Consider the following 19,480-nt stretch of genomic DNA (forward strand, 5'->3'; position numbering starts at 1 on the left):
ATTAATGGCCAATTTTTTTTTCGTCTTCCAAAGGGCCCGTTTCTGCTGCCAACCCAAAATATACCGTATAAATATACCGTATAAATATACCATATAAATATACCGTATATGAAATTCGTGCACCGTTTCCGCTGCACATACTTCGTGGGTGGGTTGTAAAAAAGTTGGCTTTCATTACCCAAAATGCATTTCGTGAGACGGAAGTATGGATTGACCTCGTGTAGTGAGGTTTTTACCTACCGGTACATGCTGACAAAAACAAAACAATGATGGTTTCTCAAAACGTCGTAGCATTGCTTTCTATTTTAAATCTAATGAGCAGAAGTAGCAACGAATTTACACCGCACATACAAGCACAATCTAGAAATGTCACTATAAATAAACTCTGTTATTCAAATTGAGTTTATATTATGCTATATTATCCTATATTGCCGTTTTAATTTCCATTTTCTATTATACAGTATTTTACCATGATTTTACATCACGTTGTGTAAGAACATTCGATTTATTGTAATTAAAATCTTGGTATCGCTTCTGTTGCCATGCAGTCTCCCCCCAACCTTCGCTTCCCCCCACAATTGAATTGCAAAAATAGTGATTTGTTCGGTCCACAGTGACATTTTGATCTGTTGCTTGCTTTTACACGTGTGTTTCAACTTTCAATGCAGCAGAAAAACCAAAACAAACGCGTCGCGCTCTGTTAGTTTTTGACCTCGTGTCATGAGTCGGGTCACATTTACGGTATATTTTGAGTGCAGCAGAAACGGGGAACGAAATATACGGTATATTTTGGAATATACCGTATAATATCCACAAACGATGGGGATATTTATGCAGTATATATACCGCAAATATATACGGTATATTTTTTATGAGACCCATTTCTGCTGCCAAAAAATATACCGTATATAAAATATACCGTATATATACGGTATATTTTTGGCAGCAGAAACGGGGCCATAGGGACACTGTATTGATTGATGGAAAGTGCCTGTTTCCAGTCACCTTTAAGGTCAAATCTATTATTTTAACTGCTCCCTTGTGTATAAAAGAGAGAAAATATTTGTAACTAAGTTGAACTTATCTTAAACCCGGAAATTACTTTGACCGGGAAGAATTGAAATTGAGAGGAAAATTCAATGTTGAAATCATAAATGTTGTTAAAAAACTCTTTATAACATCTTCCTAAGATATAAATATGGAACAATAGCGTCGGCGTGCACATTAATGTTATCAAATCTACGTTTCGCGGTACATCTCGGATAGATAAGGTAGGTATCCAAGACGGAGATTTGTACCGAAGTTTTTGCATTGTGCTCGCCTATGTCAGAATTAACCATAATTTATATATAGATATGCATTGATTAAAATAAAGATAATTGATTGATTGAAGATATATTGATTGATTGATTTTCTCAGAATCTTTAATTATTTATAATATATGATAGGATCTTGCTAACGCAAATACAATAGCCAGTATCATAATCCGATCAAAGATCCTTCTGCCTATATAATGTCATAAACCACATTTGTTACATAATAATAAAGACATAAATTACTTTTTATCTAGATTTCATTATAAATCATGTGTATAATCTATACACTAAGAAATAAAATTGAACAAACAATAAGGATAATTAAAAAAAATCTCATTTCATTTCGTTTCCCAAGGTGAGACTCGATCTCGGTACCTTGAACGCCATAGACACGCACCACCGAGCCATCCACAACTGACTACAGTTGTAGAAAGATTCCTTTGTGTATTTACTATGCAGTAACCACTTTGGTGCAGATAGATTATTACATACCGCAATGAATTTTAATTTTTTACAATGATGAAATCTTTAAAAATTAAAAAAAGTGATGCACTGTCAAACTATATACTTTTAACTTTTTAATATATGAACTTTTGAAGGAAGAAAGTTAATGTTAAGTTTGTTATTTTGGCCTACGAAAATGTCATAATTTTTTTAATTTAAAATGCAATTAATGATGACCATATCAACTTTTGTTCTCTTAATCTCATAATAAATCATACATATGATACATACACTTCAAGAAAATGAAATAAAAAATAAAAGTTCCCGAGCATTCTGACGATCTATATTAATTTTAAAATTTAGCATATTTTCACCATTTTGTTAACAATTTTGCGTTAAAAAGTGAATAAAATATGATGATATTATTAAAGAATGGTTGTACAACAAAAACCGGACAAAAATAGTGTGCAATAACGTTTAGCGCGCAGTTCGTGTGAAAAAATCTGCGCACTCATGACAATTTTTTAAACGCCTAAAATTGCCTGAAACGTACTCTAATTTCATCAAAAATAAATTTAGATAATTTTGAAAATGTTAAGCGTGTGATATATGCGCTACACACGTAATTGTATTGCAATATGATGAAATATGACCTGAAATATAAGAGTACCAAATTTTGTTTAAAAGTGATTCATGATTGTGAAGATATGATTACATTACAAACGTGATTTCGTTAAATCGCGTATAGACCGCGTAATTTTTGATTGCGCACGGTGGCCATAAGGAATATACTCTGAAAAATTGACTTAGCTAGATGAAACTGATATCAAGATAATTCATGGACAAAATAGTGCTAAGGAAAGAATAAATAAATAAATAAATAAAGATCCTGACAGAATCAAGAGGTTATATGCATGATAATGCATATAACCTAAAAACACTATCGTAAACATATAAAAAATATACAAAATATATTAGCAGTATATACAGTTATAACAAATTACATTTTCAATCTATCGTTTAATATTTGTGTTATATAATGGTAAGAATTTAGAACAAATGACTTTCGAAGACGATCATGATCTCCTCTTAATGGATGTTTGGCTACTATGTATTACATTGCTATTTCTTCTCTAGGCCACTTACTCGCTTTTTACATTTTGTGATGTTTTTTTTTTTATAGATATTAATGTCTTCTGGAAAACCAATTACATGATATACTAAGCTTCTAAAGGAAGGGAAGTTGACACACCTGGAAATTTACCACAGAAAGAACTTTACTATCAATCATGAGCTTCCAAGCGCCATATGCAATAATGCATTTCTTAGTCATTCTAACAACTCATCTTATTCTTGTGGCAACTCTGGAGGCTGATATAGCCAAAAGGAAACCAAATATTGTTATTTTATTAGCAGATGACATTGGCTATGGTGATGTCGGTTGCTTTGGTAATACAAGCCTTAATACACCGCATATTGACAGTCTAGCTAGAGATGGAGCGAAGCTTACACATCATTTAGTAACACCATTGTGCTCTCCAAGTCGAGCAGGTTTATTGACTGGCAGATATCCGATACGTTCAGGTTTGAATTATTATTTTATTTATAAATATTACTCTATAATTTGATTATTTCTGGCCGTACTAGTTCAAGTGAAAATATTGACTGATAATAATAAACTGTGTCCATAAAGGCAATACCATATTGAAATACCGGTTTTCATTAGATCACTGAAGTTAGGCCCGCTTCATAAAGGTCTTCAAAATAAATTCATTAATACTATGAAAATCAAAAACATATTATATTATAAGAACTAAGACCGTCAACTAGCTGATTCCAGCGGGGAAGGCAGAAAAAGGCTTTCTATAAAAAATAATGTTTTTTTGTGAACATGTACTTTTTGATAAATTATACTGTAGTTTTTTTTAAACATTTGTTTTATTCAACTCCATTATTTTACATTCTTACATTGATGTGCTCAATATTCTGGAATGCAATGCAAATATAGTGGTTTGTTGGTATATATGTTGAATCCTTGTATAAAGAAAATGTGTTAAAAAAAGTAAAAAGTATCATTGATGATGAATTCTGGCATAAGACTACGTGCACTTAATACCAAAACAAAACGGTTTAGGTGCTCGTTTGTACCTAATGCTATACACTTATATAACTCCAGAGTACAAAGGTAAAATGTAACCGATAATTTTTATCTAATTTTAACAATTTTTAGCCTCTTAACTTTTTGTGTGTGTTTTTGTAAATTGTATTTTATATTTTTGTATTTTGCCAGTTTTCAAATCACATTTCTGTTTTTTAAATGGACAATAAAGTATATATGACTATATGACTATGACTATGACTATATGATTAGCATAGTTGCATCCATATTGTATAGTCATCATGATAACTAGCTTATTGAGCTGTGATTGCGTTGATATTTATCCTACTTCTTAAAGATGTATTGTCCCCCTGAAATTTTTTTTTTGTGTGAAATGTGCCAATGCCATTTTTAATGTTAAATTTTCACTTGGACCAAAAATTGGATTGGAAAATTTTTTTTTATTATAACTCAATTTCAAAGCAAAGATAGTCAAATTGTCTGACAATGGGTTTTTGGTTAAATTTAACTATTTCTAACAATTATTCGTGTTTTTGGGGACAATAATATTTAACTGATATTATGTTTATGATTAAAATGCATTCACAAAACTACACGTTTCAGAAAATTATCTACAGCATAGAGGTCACTCCTATGGTGTCTATACAGTAGTTGACTATATATAATATTGTTTTCATCCTTAACATCTTTGAATTTTATGTTGGTGTGATATACATACACAGGGATGGTAGCTTACAGTATTATACGTGTAGTGTCGTTCGTGTCAGCCAAAGCTGGCTTACCAGCCAATGAAACAACCATTGCAGAATTGGCACAGAGCATGTCATATAATACTGCCTTGATTGGTAAGTAGTTCGACACACATTCATTGTGTTTAAGTTTTGTTTGACGTGTCTTTCAGTTTTACTCTTACTCTTATTTTCAGGCATGGCATCATTAAATATGTTGAGGATAGTACCTTTCCTTAGTAGTGATTCAGGGCTACCGCCCAATGAAAGTACTCTTGCCGAGTTATCTTTAACCGCAGGCTATAATACTGGTTTGATTGGTGAGTGGTGATGGTAATTATCATTGCTGGGCCTGCCATATGCTGTTTTTCATAACGTAACGCTTCAATTAGCATGCTTTTGTCTAATTTTTTCATTTCTGATTTTTTATTTCATAGTTTATATTGCGATTTAATAGATTATCACATGATTTTCATTTAATTTGGTGTTTTTTTCTATACAAATATTAATCAAATCAAACTTACATTTGACTGAACGCAAGAAAGACCAATAAAGAGCAGTTAAACAATTTGATCATCTTGAAAACTTTCAACATTATATAAAATATATGAAGATAATAAGTAACTTGAATATCAAATGTTGATGGCTCTCCTCGACCCTGTCCTGGTGGTAGAACAAATCTCCTTGGATAATGACTTAAAACTGGAGGTCTGGCTTATGTGCACTTTGAATAACCTAGTACATTTTGCGGGCGAGTAGGGTTACCCCATGCACTGGTCCAGCCCCTGACGTTCATCTGGGTAGGCACTGCTCTGCTGGCTGCCATTGATTTGTAGAGAGCTTGAGTTACCTGTTAAGCTTGACTATGATTATACATTACATAAAACAAATCATTTCATCCACAAATATTAAAATTTAAAATAATTACATACAACAGTAATTACCATAGTCTCAAAATTACGCCATACATACATTTTGTTTACATGTGTTTTTAAAAATTGTTGATTGATTGTTTTTACTATTTCATTCACATCTTTATCGATCATAAAACATGTTAAATTCAAAGAAAGGATAAGTTGAACAAAAACTTAAAAGGTTTAAATTTTTACACATTAAATTTCTTGTCGATGCTTTTTAAAATTTGATTAAAATTGTTTTGAATGTGGTTATAATCATTGTATCATAATCATTGGAAAAAAGAAAAGTGAAATAGTACGCGAGATATCCTTTATTTGTCTTGACAAATTTCATAATGCTTCATTTCCTGGATTTTTCATCTTGTATTTTATTGTAAAAGTAGACAATAGAAAGTATGTTGTATAGAAATTATAGTCATTTGTACTTTGTATTGCTCTTTTAAGCTCTGTCTACAATATCAAACTTTATGTGAAAAAACATGTCATGTTCCCATATATGGACATGATGTCATATCACTACCAATAGCATATCACTACCACATTTGGCGACATCACACTTTTTTTGTCCAACTAGTTTGATAGTTTAGACAGAGATTTAGCTACATTTTTATTTTTTTTAACATTTAAAAAATGGAGAGAATGATCTGATAATGGTCATATTGCCACCAATTAATACCAGTTATATAGTCCTTGTCTCGAGATTACCCTATAATCAAACAAATAAATAAACATTTTTTTTAAATGAATAATAAATAACACAGACAAGACAATTACAATACAATTACAGATAAAATGTGCAAATATCGGAGCCTAATTATCAGTTTGAATATAAAGGATAATAATCTTTCTTAATGTTCTTGCGGTAAACAGGGAGAGAAATACTATTTTTTATTTGGACATCAATGCTATTCTATAGACGTGGGTCAGACACTGATAAGAAGTGGTCAGAAGTTTTAAGTTTGACTAAGGGGCTTTTAAAAGTAGGCAATAGTCACTTGATTGTACTGTAATTGTGGTAAATATTGTAAAAATTATTCACTTTCAAAAGGACCTTAGCTGGACCATCCGCTGTAAATCACTATACTTTATGCTTATTAATAAACCTAGCATCATCATCAATGATTGTGATTATAAGGTTTGGCAATCCAAAATATAATATAGTATTATAGTACAATGCAGTACGGTATACAGAAATCTATAAATGGATGTATAAGAGGTAATTCATACAGTATTTATATTAAAAAGGAAGATAAAGATAATAGGCATATTGTATTTTTTTCTTTTTCAAAAAATGTTATTTTTTTATTTTATTAAACACATTACAATACATCACTTCAAAAAAAAAAAAAGAAAGATACATATTGACATACAGATATAATACATATTGTATTCTTTATATTTCAGTGTTTATTTTGTTTTAATTCTAAAAGCAAGCAATTTGATAACATACAAATGTACAGAGTCATCACAAATAATAGTAGTGCTCCCTGTAAAATGAATGTTAGCACTGTTGCTATACTATAACTGCAGCTGCACTGATCACATGCGCCTCAGTCACCTAATTGTGATGTAGGAAAATGGCCGAGAATTAACTGAACTCGGTGTTCGGCAGTTGCAAAGAAATTGGTCTAAAAAAACAAGTTATATGGCTTAATGGAGAAAGGCGCAAGTATCGGACTTGCCTCTTATGAGGAGAAAGAGGAAAACATTTTGGCTTAGTGCTGTTATATTATAGATAAATGGTAATCAAGTACATTTTTCAAGCCAAATTAACATGCTAGGAACTAGAAAAATTGAATGCTTTTTATCAAAGTCTATATTCTCAATGAACAAGAACACAATTACAGCCCAACCCACTTTATTCCTGCCCACAACCACCTCCCGTCCACTTCCAACGTTATTGCTGCCCTCAACCACCTCCCGTCCATTTCCAACCTTATTGCTGCCCTCAACCACATCCCGTCCATTTCCACCTCTTCAAAGCACAATTTAATCACATTTGTTTACACAAATTTAATATTAATATCAAGTAAAATTATATTTAAAACAATATTATTATGATGCAAGATAGAAACTAGAATTCTTACTGACTCTGTTCTCATTAAAAGAACAAGTAAACGATTACAAATGTTTAATAGGATGTTCATATTGATTTATTATTAGATTGTCATAACTGACAGTGAAATATAAGCTCTTAATGTATGTGCTAAAGTCTAGTTGACTGCAAATTGATCTATTTAATGTTTTCTTAACCAATCTACTGAAAAGTACAATATATTGTTGTTTGAATAACCTGATTTTAATTCATTTAGTTGTTGGATATGGTTATCAAGAACCAGCCTCCAAGATTGTTATCCAGTGTCTAGACTAGACAAAATATATATCTAATATTATTAGTTGTGTTAACAGCCTGCAAAGTTATTTAGAAATATTCATTTTAGTTTATTAGTTTTATCATCAAAAGAAAACTTTATTTGTATCATAGAAATGTCAAACAAAGGATCTAAAAATGATCCTCTAGATATTTTAGAGTAGTTCTGTCACAAATACATTCTATTAATCCAGTTTATCCTCCCAAATAAATAATATTATTGCAGCTAATCTGCATCTTCACCAGAAATTGTCTTGACCCCTGTAATTTCGACAAATGCATTGGAAAAAAAACAGACAAAACATAAAAAGAACATTTTGACACACTTTGCATGCCATACTTGAGCTGGTTGCACTGGCACATATCACCTCAATTTTAAAGGAACTTTAAAAGCAGTTGACTTGCTTGTAAAGTAAAGGAATACTGACGTAAATATGAAACACAAACAGCCTAGAAACATTAATAAATACAGTTAGTAGTCATTTTATTGTTACATAATTTGTCTTGTCTCCCTCTTTCAACTACCAATACATATACATACATTATGTTCTTTCAAGTTAAAAAAAAACAATAGACATTTAATAATTCCATTATTTCCACTTATTATAATAAAACTATTGGAGTTTTCTTAAATAACTATTGCCTTTGGCATAGAGTTACTCTAGCAGATTAATAACAGTATACAAAAAAAATGGCTTTATCTTGAACAATAGAAGATAATTAGACAGTGTTGATTTGGCTGTTAAATTAATGTACATTCATGAGTACTCTTTTTGTACAATTAGTACTCGTTATGCAACATTTATTATTTTTGTGTAAGGTTCTGTAAATTATAATCTTATGTTGTATAATACAGTGCCATGCTTTTATACTACTTTACTTCATTCTTTATATTTGTTTCTTTGGTTTTAATATTATAACATACTTATTTACTCATTTTTATGATTAAATATTTTTCAAGGCATTGTTGATATTTGTTTACATTTTCAAATGTGTACAATTGAAATATGGAGAAGAGATGTCAAACCATTGAGACATTGTCCATATCAATCAGTCAGTCATTTCGTTTTTTATAGTGCTGTTCCATTTTTGGTTTTACTAATATTTTAAGGAACATGTACCAATGAATACATAATATCTGCAATACAAGTTCGTTCAGTTTTTATCCACTTTAATCTAAAATCATACAAAATAAGTTATGGATTTTGGAACCATGTTACAATACAATGCAAGTCAATATTATGGCTGACCCATTTTTCTTGTACACTTATGAAAATGTTGAGATTGACTCTTTTTCATTTTAATAGCATTTATAGTGTTATTCTCTTTGCAACATGCCTTCGGCATTCTTAAATCAGTTCATTTATTTTGCACCAATATATTATTATAATTGAAACATTTATTAACAATGCACTTTCACTTTAAGCTGGAACATAGAACTAAAAGATATTAATTCTGGGTTAATACACAAACTGTTTTTATTGGCCACCAAAAGGGCAATTCCATGGTTTAAGTTCCTATTGTTTATAGAATACCGCTGACAAGTGATTGTGCATTTGTAGGTGATTCATTGGGTTTCTAATTTATTATACCGGTATTTTTCATTTTTATTGCTCTAACAGCAAATAATACTTCCACCATTAAAACAGTCCCAATGAGCTAAACAATGAATTTAAAACCTGTTTATATCTCAAATTGTAATAAATATCCTTGTTCTTGGTGTAAAGTTCAAGTTTGCTTGAATAAATTTATTCCAAGTGACCAAATGTCAAGATGGCATGAATATATTGCATTTCCCTCATATCAAAAACCACGAATTATTATAAGGCAAAATAAAAAATGTTCATGTCCCCTTCATCTTAAAATCTATTGTGCCGCATGACTGTATATAACTATTTGTTAGTAATTTTTTTTTTCGATAAGAATAATAATGTTAATTTAAAAGAAATTAAAATGATCACTTAATTTTCCATAAAAAGATGCAGGTACTATAGTGAATTGTTTTGAGGAGTGTTAATAGCAACTGGACACTAATACAAGTTATATTCTTGTTGGAACATCATAGCTACTAATAGTTAAACCCCGGCCTCCCTTTTAAACAAATTCAAATCAAAGTAGATTTAAAGCTAACAATGTTTTCTATTTGACCATGAAGTATATCTGGTACTTACTAGTTACGCTACAGGGATCTTAATCAATTTGAGGAAGATTTAGTTGTTACCTTGCTTATTTTTTTAATTTAATATTAATTTAGTATAATATTTCATTGTTTCTTACTTGGATGCAATGCAAGGACGCAAGTATTGACCAATCATGATGGATCACTTGAACCGTTGCTTGTGATTGGTAACTCAATTGTGTTGCACCTACATCGTTGCATGCATCTAAGTGAGAACAAAGCATTACCATTTTTGTTTCAAAGTTTAAACCATTTTAACTTTTAGTTTATCCAATTTTTAATAAATGTAGGGAAGTGGCATTTGGGACATGCTTGTGAAAGTGAAGGAAACTGTTCTCACCCGAATGGACAAGGTTTCAACTATTTCTATGGACTTCCACTAACAAACTTAAAGGATTGTGGAGGAAAGACTAATGTATTTATCGCTTGGGATTACCACATCTATCGTGATCTCTTTTTGATGGCGTTACTATTGTCCATTTCTATTATCGCCCTCTATCGACATGTCTACATTGATAAGTGTTCTTTGATTGTCTGTTTGGCGTTTACTTGGGTATTGATAGGGAGCGCATACTATTTTATAAACTCTATTCAAATCATGAACTGTATTTTGATGGAGAATCAAAAAGTGTTAGAGCAGCCTCTAACATACGATAACCTGACACAGCGTCTGACAAATCGTGCCATCTCTTTTATGGAGAGACATCAGAAGGATCCGTTCTTGTTGTTCATGTCGTACCCACAAGCTCATACTGAGCTGTTTGCATCTGAGAGGTTTCAGAACCAGAGCAAACATGGCAGGTATGGGGATGCAGTAGAAGAGATGGATTGGAGCATTGGAGAGGTACTAGCAACTATCGATCGTTTGGGTCTTCGTGATGACACATTTGTTTATTTTACTTCTGATAATGGTGGGTTTATGGAAGAACGGGGAGATGACGGTGAGCGTCAAGGTGGCTATAACGGACCATTTAAAGGTAGTAATTTATAAAAGTACAGTGTACAGTATACATAACTTAACCATTCAAATGGTTGTCAACATTTAACGCCCCTAGTGTATCCTTGTCATTTTATTGGTTGATTTTATATGCATTATTACCACCTATCCGCTCCGCGTTTTGTGTAAATGGTCATAAAGAATAATAGATTCTATATTTTTAGTACCGTTACTGCCCATCTGTGTAATTGTGCATGACTTTGATATCGAGTAAAGATGGAAGCAGCTGATTGTTTTAATCAAAGTTTGCTTTAAAACACTACATAAGTTATAAAAAAATATTTGAATGTTCTGTAGTTGTTGAATGAGAAGAATATTTTCATTATTGAAAGCCTGACTATATTCTCCCCATTCAACTTATAAACATTCATTACTTGTGGCCCACCATTCATTACTTGTGGCCCACCATTCATTACTTGTGGCCCACCATTCATTACTTGTGGCCCACCATTCATTACTTGTGGCCCACCATTCATTACTTGTGGCCCACCATTCATTACTTGTGGCCCACCATTCATTACTTGTGGCCCACAAATTTTGGAAAATTGCAATGCAAAAGATATTGTAGGACATTATTTTCTGATTTCCATCACTTCATTTTAGAATTTGTAGGCCATTACATAATAACTTATTTATTTTTAGGTGGAAAAGCAAACACATGGGAAGGTGGTATGAGAGTTCCAACAATAATACGTTATCCTAGAGTAGTACGTAGCAACCGAATCATACCGGAACCCACCCATGTCTTTGACGTGTATCCTACCATTGCATCACTTCTGGAAGTCCCTGTGCCTTCTGATAGAGTCATCGATGGAAAAGATTTACTGCCATTACTAAATGAAAAGAATAAAACCTCTCCACATGATTTCATGTTTCATTATTGTGGTGGTTACTTGCATGGTGTACGATATATACCAAAAACAGGTAGGAATTTCATTTTTAAATGTATGTTAATTTGAACAGTAGCCTACCACTTTAAATAAGGCTCAAATAATGTTTTATCTGATGGTACTTATAATTACCATTAGATTAAGCTGGTTTCCTAGAACTCGAGACTAGAATGCCTTAGTGTTCTTTGCATATGTCGTAAAAGTGTTGATTCAACTTAGAGGGCGATGCAAAATTAAAGAATATTGTCTATGTTGCATTGGTCATGTTGCATTGGTCATGTTGCGTTGCGAGGAATCAAACATCATTAAAAAGGCCAGCTGCATTTTATAATTTGTCGCCTCCAGATATCTCAAAGCATATTTGTTTCTTCCGCTAAACTTACTAAATCCTCTAGTACTGTACTGTACATCTACAAGTCAAACATCATAGGCTCTGCCTATTCAATTGAGGACATGCACAGTTTAGAAAAGTAGTGTACAGTAGTTGCAGGATGAAACAGACATGCACGGTTTAGCAGAGTAGTGTAGTTGCAGAATGAAACAGACATGCACAGTTTAGCAGAGTAGTGTAGTTGCAGGATTAAACAGACATGCACAGTTTAGCAGAGTAGTGTAGTTGCAGGATGAAACATGACATGCACAGTTTAGCAGAGTAGTGTACAGTAGTTGCAGGATGAAACAGACATGCACAGTTTAGCAGAGTAGTGTACAGTAGTTGCAGGATGAAACAGTCATGCACAGTTTAGCAGAGTAGTGTACAGTAGTTGCATGATGAAACAGTCATGCACAGTTTAGCAGAGAAGTGTACAGTAGTTGCAGGATGAAACAGACATGCACAGTTTAGCAGAGTAGTGTACAGTAGTTGCAGGATGAAACAGTCATGCACAGTTTAGCAGAGTAGTGTACAGTAGTTGCATGATGAAACAGTCATGCACAGTTTAGCAGAGTAGTGTACAGTAGTTGCAGGATGAAACAGACATGTACAGTTTAGCAGAGTAGTGTACAGTAGTTGCAGGATGAAACAGACATGCACAGTTTAGCAGAGTAGTGTACAGTAGTTGCAGGATGAAACAGTCATGCACAGTTTAGCAGAGTAGTGTACAGTAGTTGCATGATGAAACAGTCATGCACAGTTTAGCAGAGTAGTGTACAGTAGTTGCAGGATGAAACAGATATGTACAGTTTAGCAGAGTAGTGTACAGTAGTTGCATGATGAAACAGTCATGCACAGTTTAGCAGAGTAGTGTACAGTAGTTGCAGGATGAAACAGACATGCACAGTTTAGTAGAGTAGTGTACAGTAGTTGCAGGATGAAACAGTCATGCACAGTTTAGCAGAGTAGTGTACAGTAGTTGCATGATGAAACAGTCATGCACAGTTTAGCAGAGTAGTGTACAGTAGTTGCAGGATGAAACAGACATGTACAGTTTAGCAGAGTAGTGTACAGTAGTTGCAGGATGAAACAGACATGCACAGTTTAGCAGAGTAGTGTACAGTAGTTGCAGGATGAAACAGTCATGCACAGTTTAGCAGAGTAGTGTACAGTAGTTGCATGATGAAACAGTCATGCACAGTTTAGCAGAGTAGTGTACAGTAGTTGCAGGATGAAACAGATATGTACAGTTTAGCAGAGTAGTGTACAGTAGTTGCATGATGAAACAGTCATGCACAGTTTAGCAGAGTAGTGTACAGTAGTTGCAGGATGAAACAGTCATGCACAGTTTAGCAGAGTAGTGTACAGTAGTTGCAGGATGAAACAGACATGTACAGTTTAGCAGAGTAGTGTACAGTAGTTGCATGATGAAACAGTCATGCACAGTTTAGCAGAGTAGTGTACAGTAGTTGCAGGATGAAACAGACATGTACAGTTTAGCAGAGTAGTGTACAGTAGTTGCAGGATGAAACAGACATGTACAGTTTAGCAGAGTAGTGTACAGTAGTTGCATGATGAAACAGACATGTACAGTTTAGCAGAGTAGTGTACAGTAGTTGCAGGATGAAACAGACATGCACAGTTTAGCAGAGTAGTGTACAGTAGTTGCAGGATGAAACAGACATGTACAGTTTAGCAGAGTAGTGTACAGTAGTTGCAGGATGAAACAGTCATGCACAGTTTAGCAGAGTAGTGTACAGTAGTTGCAGGATGAAACAGACATGCACAGTTTAGCAGAGTAGTATAGTTGCAGGACATGGCAATTAAACTAATTAATCAGATGCCATGAATTGAAAGATGCCCGTATACAATTATAAATAATCCATGGCTTTTGATAATTGATTGAGGAAATATAAAACTGTTTTATTTCAGGTCAATATCAAAGACTGGTAGGATAATTTACAATTGGTATAACTACTATAATTTCTACTAAAAGCAACAAATACATTTTAATTCGGTACCATTTTGTGTCAAATTTAAATCACCAATTTATTGACAAGACATTGAAATAAAAAAATTAATGAGAATTATTAAATATTATGTCATACAGTAAGTGAAGTCAAACACAATAAATTGTTATGACAGGCACTAAAAATTATACTCGCAAGAACATTATCACGATGTACTACTGACTTCCATATACATTAAATTTGAATATCTCACCTCGTATAATGAAATTTCTTTAAGCATATCCTGAAAGATTAACTTTGAAAACTTGTATGCAATGTAATTAAAATGAAGTTGAAACTTGTTTTACTAGCATTAATGTTGATAATTTTTAATAAAAAGTTAATATCTACCACTACCAACCAGTACATTTATTTCCTGTTTAAGATTTTTTGTTAAAGATGTATTGTTCCTTTGACTAATTCCAAAAAAATAAAAAATAAAAGATTTCGAAAAAAGGTGGGTCATTTTGAAGTGTCATAATAGTTATTAACTAAACTATCACCAAAAATTTGTCCAAAAAAAAATCATTTAACTGAAATACAGACATTTTTTCGTTTTAAAAATAACTTTGACTTCCAGTCAAAGTTTTCGATCAAAACATATCCCATAATGAAACGCTCTTGTTTGGCTACTCTGTATGCATAATCATAAAACTTCCTTACGATCTGTTTGAAAATACCTTCTCAACCGTGACGAGTTGTAAACAATCCTAATTAGCATTATGCATAATGCGTACTCGTGGTTTGAAGTCTTTGTTTACTTTCGCTCGCGACGATTTCCAGACGAAATGTAATCAAACTAATTTACCTGTTAATTACGTAAACTTGTTGTTTTTGGCTCAAATTTTTGACTTAAAGTGAATAACTTTAATATTACTTTGATATGGCCAATTTAAATTTAGAATATTTTGACCTTCATTTTTTTGTGTTTCAAGGGACAATACATCTTTAAAGCCCCCTTCCCTACGTTTTTTAGATCTAATTTAAGATCACAAACTATATTTTAATGTAAAAATAATACTATATGGTCCTATTGCAATAACTTTTTTCGTCTTTAAACGGTTAAAAATGTGAAAAATAAGTCGATTCTAATAATTATAGCGGCCCGCTATAAATCCCAAAATGCATTGCGCGCGGATTGATATTTTTGTTTTTCACCTGTAATTCGCCCACTTTTCGATTGATCGTGAGGCCAAAACAAATGGAAGACTCCTAACTTTTCAGCAAAAATACCGGGTTTTCCCCAATTTGTATCAACGGAGTCTGGCAAAAATAGAAAGACAATTAATGCAGCAACTATACAACGTCAGGCTAGGTATATAGCTAGCGTACGGTGTTCGTACGTTACCGATGTTTACCAGCTAGGCCTACAAAACTAAGCCTAGCTAGGCTAGGCCTAAGACCGTCCACGAGAGGTCGATCGCCGCGAGCTACTTAGGTAGTGCATTGTTTTTTTAAAGTGAAATATATGTATTATTTTCCAAAAAACATCCAAAATTGCAGGGAAGGGGTCTTTAAGTAGATATATTAGTGAAGAAAAACAAGTGACTCTCAAGACCCACTTACACTAGGACAATAACAATTGATGATAAAAAGCTAAACATTTTTTTCACTAAAACAAAAATTAATTTTAGACAAGTTTTCATTCTAGAACTAACTGTAGGATAACCATTTATACTATCATTTATAAAAAAAATATGTCCAATCAAAGACGTCACGATTAGTAAGTGCAATAATATTGTGATGATACAGCAATTTTATTGATCTTATTAATCATGATATCATTTGAATGGATTTTAAAATATATTGTTTTTATCAAACACATGGTTTCCTACAGTTTTTTTTTCTACTTTTTTTTATGTAAGAAAAATGTATGTCTTTATCATAGATCAATATTGTCCTAGTGTGTAGCAGCCTTTAAAATGGCAATACCACTTGCTTCAGGTGTCATTTAACACACAAAATGTTGTTAAGAATCAAAGAGTAATTTCTCAGAAAATACAGAGAGCGATATGATGTCAAAATTTGTTTTAAATTCAAATTTGTTCTAGGAACTATGGACTAAAATAATAATGTTATTGAAATGATTAAGCATGAAGGTATCCCACCATGCCCTAAGGGTTGAGTTAAGCATGAAGGTATCCCACCATGCCCTAAGGGTTGAGTTAAGCATGAAGGTATCCCACCATGCCCTAAGGGTTGAGTTAAGCATGAAGGTATCCCACCATGCCCCAAGGGTTGAGTTAAGCATGAAGGTATCCCACCATGCCCTAAGGGTTGAGTTAAGCATGAAGGTATCCCACCATGCCCTAAGGGTTGAGTTAAGCATGAAGGTATCCCACCATGCCCTAAGGGTTGAGTTAAGCATGAAGGTATCCCACCATGCCCTAAGGGTTGAGTTAAGCATGAAGGTATCCCACCATGCCCTAAGGGTTGAGTTAAGCATGAAGGTATCCCACCATGCCCTAAGGGTTGAGTTAAGCATGAAGGTATCCCACCATGCCCTAAGGGTTGAGTTAAGCATGAAGGTATCCCACCATGCCCTAAGGGTTGAGTTAAGCATGAAGGTATCCCACCATGCCCTAAGGGTTGAGTTAAGCATGAAGGTATCCCACCATGCCCTAAGGGTTGAGTTAAGCATGAAGGTATCCCACCATGCCCTAAGGGTTGAGTTAAGCATGAAGGTATCCCACCATGCCCTAAGGGTTGAGTTAAGCATGAAGGTATCCCACCATGCCCTAAGGGTTAAGTTAAGCATGAAGGTATCCCACCATGCCCTAAGGGTTGAGTTAAGCATGAAGGTATCCCACCATGCCCTAAGGGTTGAGTTAAGCATGAAGGTATCCCACCATGCCCTAAGGGTTGAGTTAAGCATGAAGGTATCCCACCATGCCCTAAGGGTTGAGTTAAGCATGAAGGTATCCCACCATGCCTTAAGGGTTGAGTTAAGCATGAAGGTATCCCACCATGCCCTAAGGGTTGAGTTAAGCACATGGTAGAGAATTGTTTTAATGGAATCCATATTTTTAATTTCAAATTTTACACTGTTCCACAAGGCAAACATTTTTCTTGTATTTTTATTATTTTAAGAAATGTAAACAAACAGTAAATAATACTGAACTCATTTAAAAAAACATGAGAATTGCCCATTTATGAGGAAACTTGGATTTAAGACAGTATTCCATGCCCTCCAATAAACTAACAGTTTCTTGAAACAAACCATCATTATATTGCCTTTAATATTTAGGCCTGGGTGTGTTTTTTATTTCTTCCCTTTCTTTCTGGAATAGAAAATTAACATTTGAAAGGGATGGCACTTTAAATTCACTGATGTCATTTTGTATCCTCAGAAGAAACATTTGGGGCATGTGGGATTATACTCAAACAAGGTTCTAAGATATATATATATATATATATATATATAATTTGAAACGATAAAGATGAGGAAATCTGTGAGAATGAGAAAAAGTCGCCCCAACCGAGACTCGAACTCGGACCGTCTGCTTGATATGCAGTTGCCCTAACCATTAGACCACTGGTACTTTCATGGTATTGTTCAAACTCGATTGGATAGCGACTCTTTAACATTCTCAGCATGGTACGGCGGAACAGCACTACAGTAGTCCTCAGTTGTACGCACACGCAACAGAGATCAAATTGATACGCCCTCATCTTTCAGTATTTTTATTCACGAGGCGGGATCTCCTATGCGGACTATCCAATCGAGTCTCGGTTGAGGCGACTTTTTCTCATTCTCACAGATTTCCTCATCTTTATCGTTTCAAATTAATTAATTAAATTTCAGTATATCACCGGGCGGTTTAGGATTAATGTTCTTTGCCTACTGTGTTTATATATTATATAATGTATAATGTTCTTTGCCTGATACAGTATAGGAGGAAGATGATGATGTAATGATCAATTAAATATGTTTTCTATTTTCTTTAAGGTGACAAGGTCTACAAAGTAATGATGACTACAACCAAATTAAATGTCAATGAACTTGGAGAAAGAGGATGTTGGAAGACCTATGTATGCCAATGCTATGGATCATCTGTCGACCACCATAACCCTCCACTTGTCTTTGACATAACAACTGATCTCACAGAAGACAACCCACTAAATCCAAATGATCCTGAAGTGCAGGAGATTATCAAGAAGTCATTAGCAGCCATTGATGAACACAGGAAGACACTAACTCCAGTTCCAAACCAATTCCATCCTCTTAGACTTATACCAATTCCATGGCAGCAGCCGTGTTGCGGTACATTCCCATTCTGTAGTTGTAAAGAAGATAGTAATAATAATCCTGAAAATCAGATTATTGATTCTTTACAAAGAACACCAATTTCTGAGGAAATCGGAACCAACTCATGATGAAAATCATCGTATGACTTAAGTCAATGCTGAAAAATATAAATAATACATACGTATACACACTAGCACCATTTGCCAACGCTTTACAAACTTTGATATTGGTTTACGAGAATGTGACAATTGTCGTATTCGATTGGGAACTTTCGTTGTCAACGTAAAGATTCGTTGAGTACTTTTTGTATTCGAATTGTAAATTTGTGCTCAACAGAAAGTCATTCGAATAGAAAATGTTGACAACGAAAGCTTTTTCGTTAAGAACAATCTTAACACCTCAAAATACTCCGTTAAAGAAGTACTCAACGGAAAAACTGTACTCAACGTTGAAAGTCTAAATCGAATACGACAATTGTCATTGGTTTACAAGCATGTGACATTGGTTGTTAGTTTACAAACTTGTAACACGTGCCATTGTTTAAAAACACTTGTCATTTGTTTACAAACTTGTGACATTTGTCATTGGTTTACAAACTTGTGACATTTTATTGGTTTACAAACTTGTGACATGTTATTGGTTTACAAACTTGTGACATGTTATTGGTTTACAAACTTGTGACATTTTTCATTGGTTTACAAACTTGTGACATGTCATTGGTTTACAAACTTGTGACATTTGTCATTGGTTTACAAACTTGTGACATGTTATTGGTTTACAAACTTGTGACATGTTATTGGTTTACAAACTTGTGACATTTTTCATTGGTTTACAAACTTGTGACATTTGTCATTCGTTTACAAACTTGTGACATGTCATTGGTTTACA

General features: G+C 33.5%; 1 protein-coding gene across 3 annotated transcripts in view; it reads left to right on the forward strand.

The window, feature by feature from the left end:
- LOC140060620 (steryl-sulfatase-like) overlaps positions 1-18,764 on the forward strand; it is a 33,466-nt gene extending 14,702 nt beyond the window's left edge. Inside the window, exons 2-6 of one of the 3 annotated variants that reach the window (XM_072106907.1) lie at positions 2,944-3,344; positions 4,602-4,724; positions 10,365-11,051; positions 11,714-11,995; positions 18,293-18,764. In XM_072106907.1, the coding sequence (XP_071963008.1) occupies positions 3,050-3,344; positions 4,602-4,724; positions 10,365-11,051; positions 11,714-11,995; positions 18,293-18,720 (1,815 nt within the window). In that variant the 5' untranslated portion in view covers positions 2,944-3,049 and the 3' untranslated portion in view covers positions 18,721-18,764. The other 2 variants (XM_072106908.1, XM_072106909.1) reach the window with 2 other exon arrangements.
- The last annotated feature ends 716 nt before the right edge of the window (positions 18,765-19,480 follow it).

This window comes from Antedon mediterranea, chromosome 10, assembly GCF_964355755.1.
Source record: "Antedon mediterranea chromosome 10, ecAntMedi1.1, whole genome shotgun sequence".
Lineage (NCBI taxonomy): Eukaryota > Metazoa > Echinodermata > Crinoidea > Comatulida > Antedonidae > Antedon > Antedon mediterranea.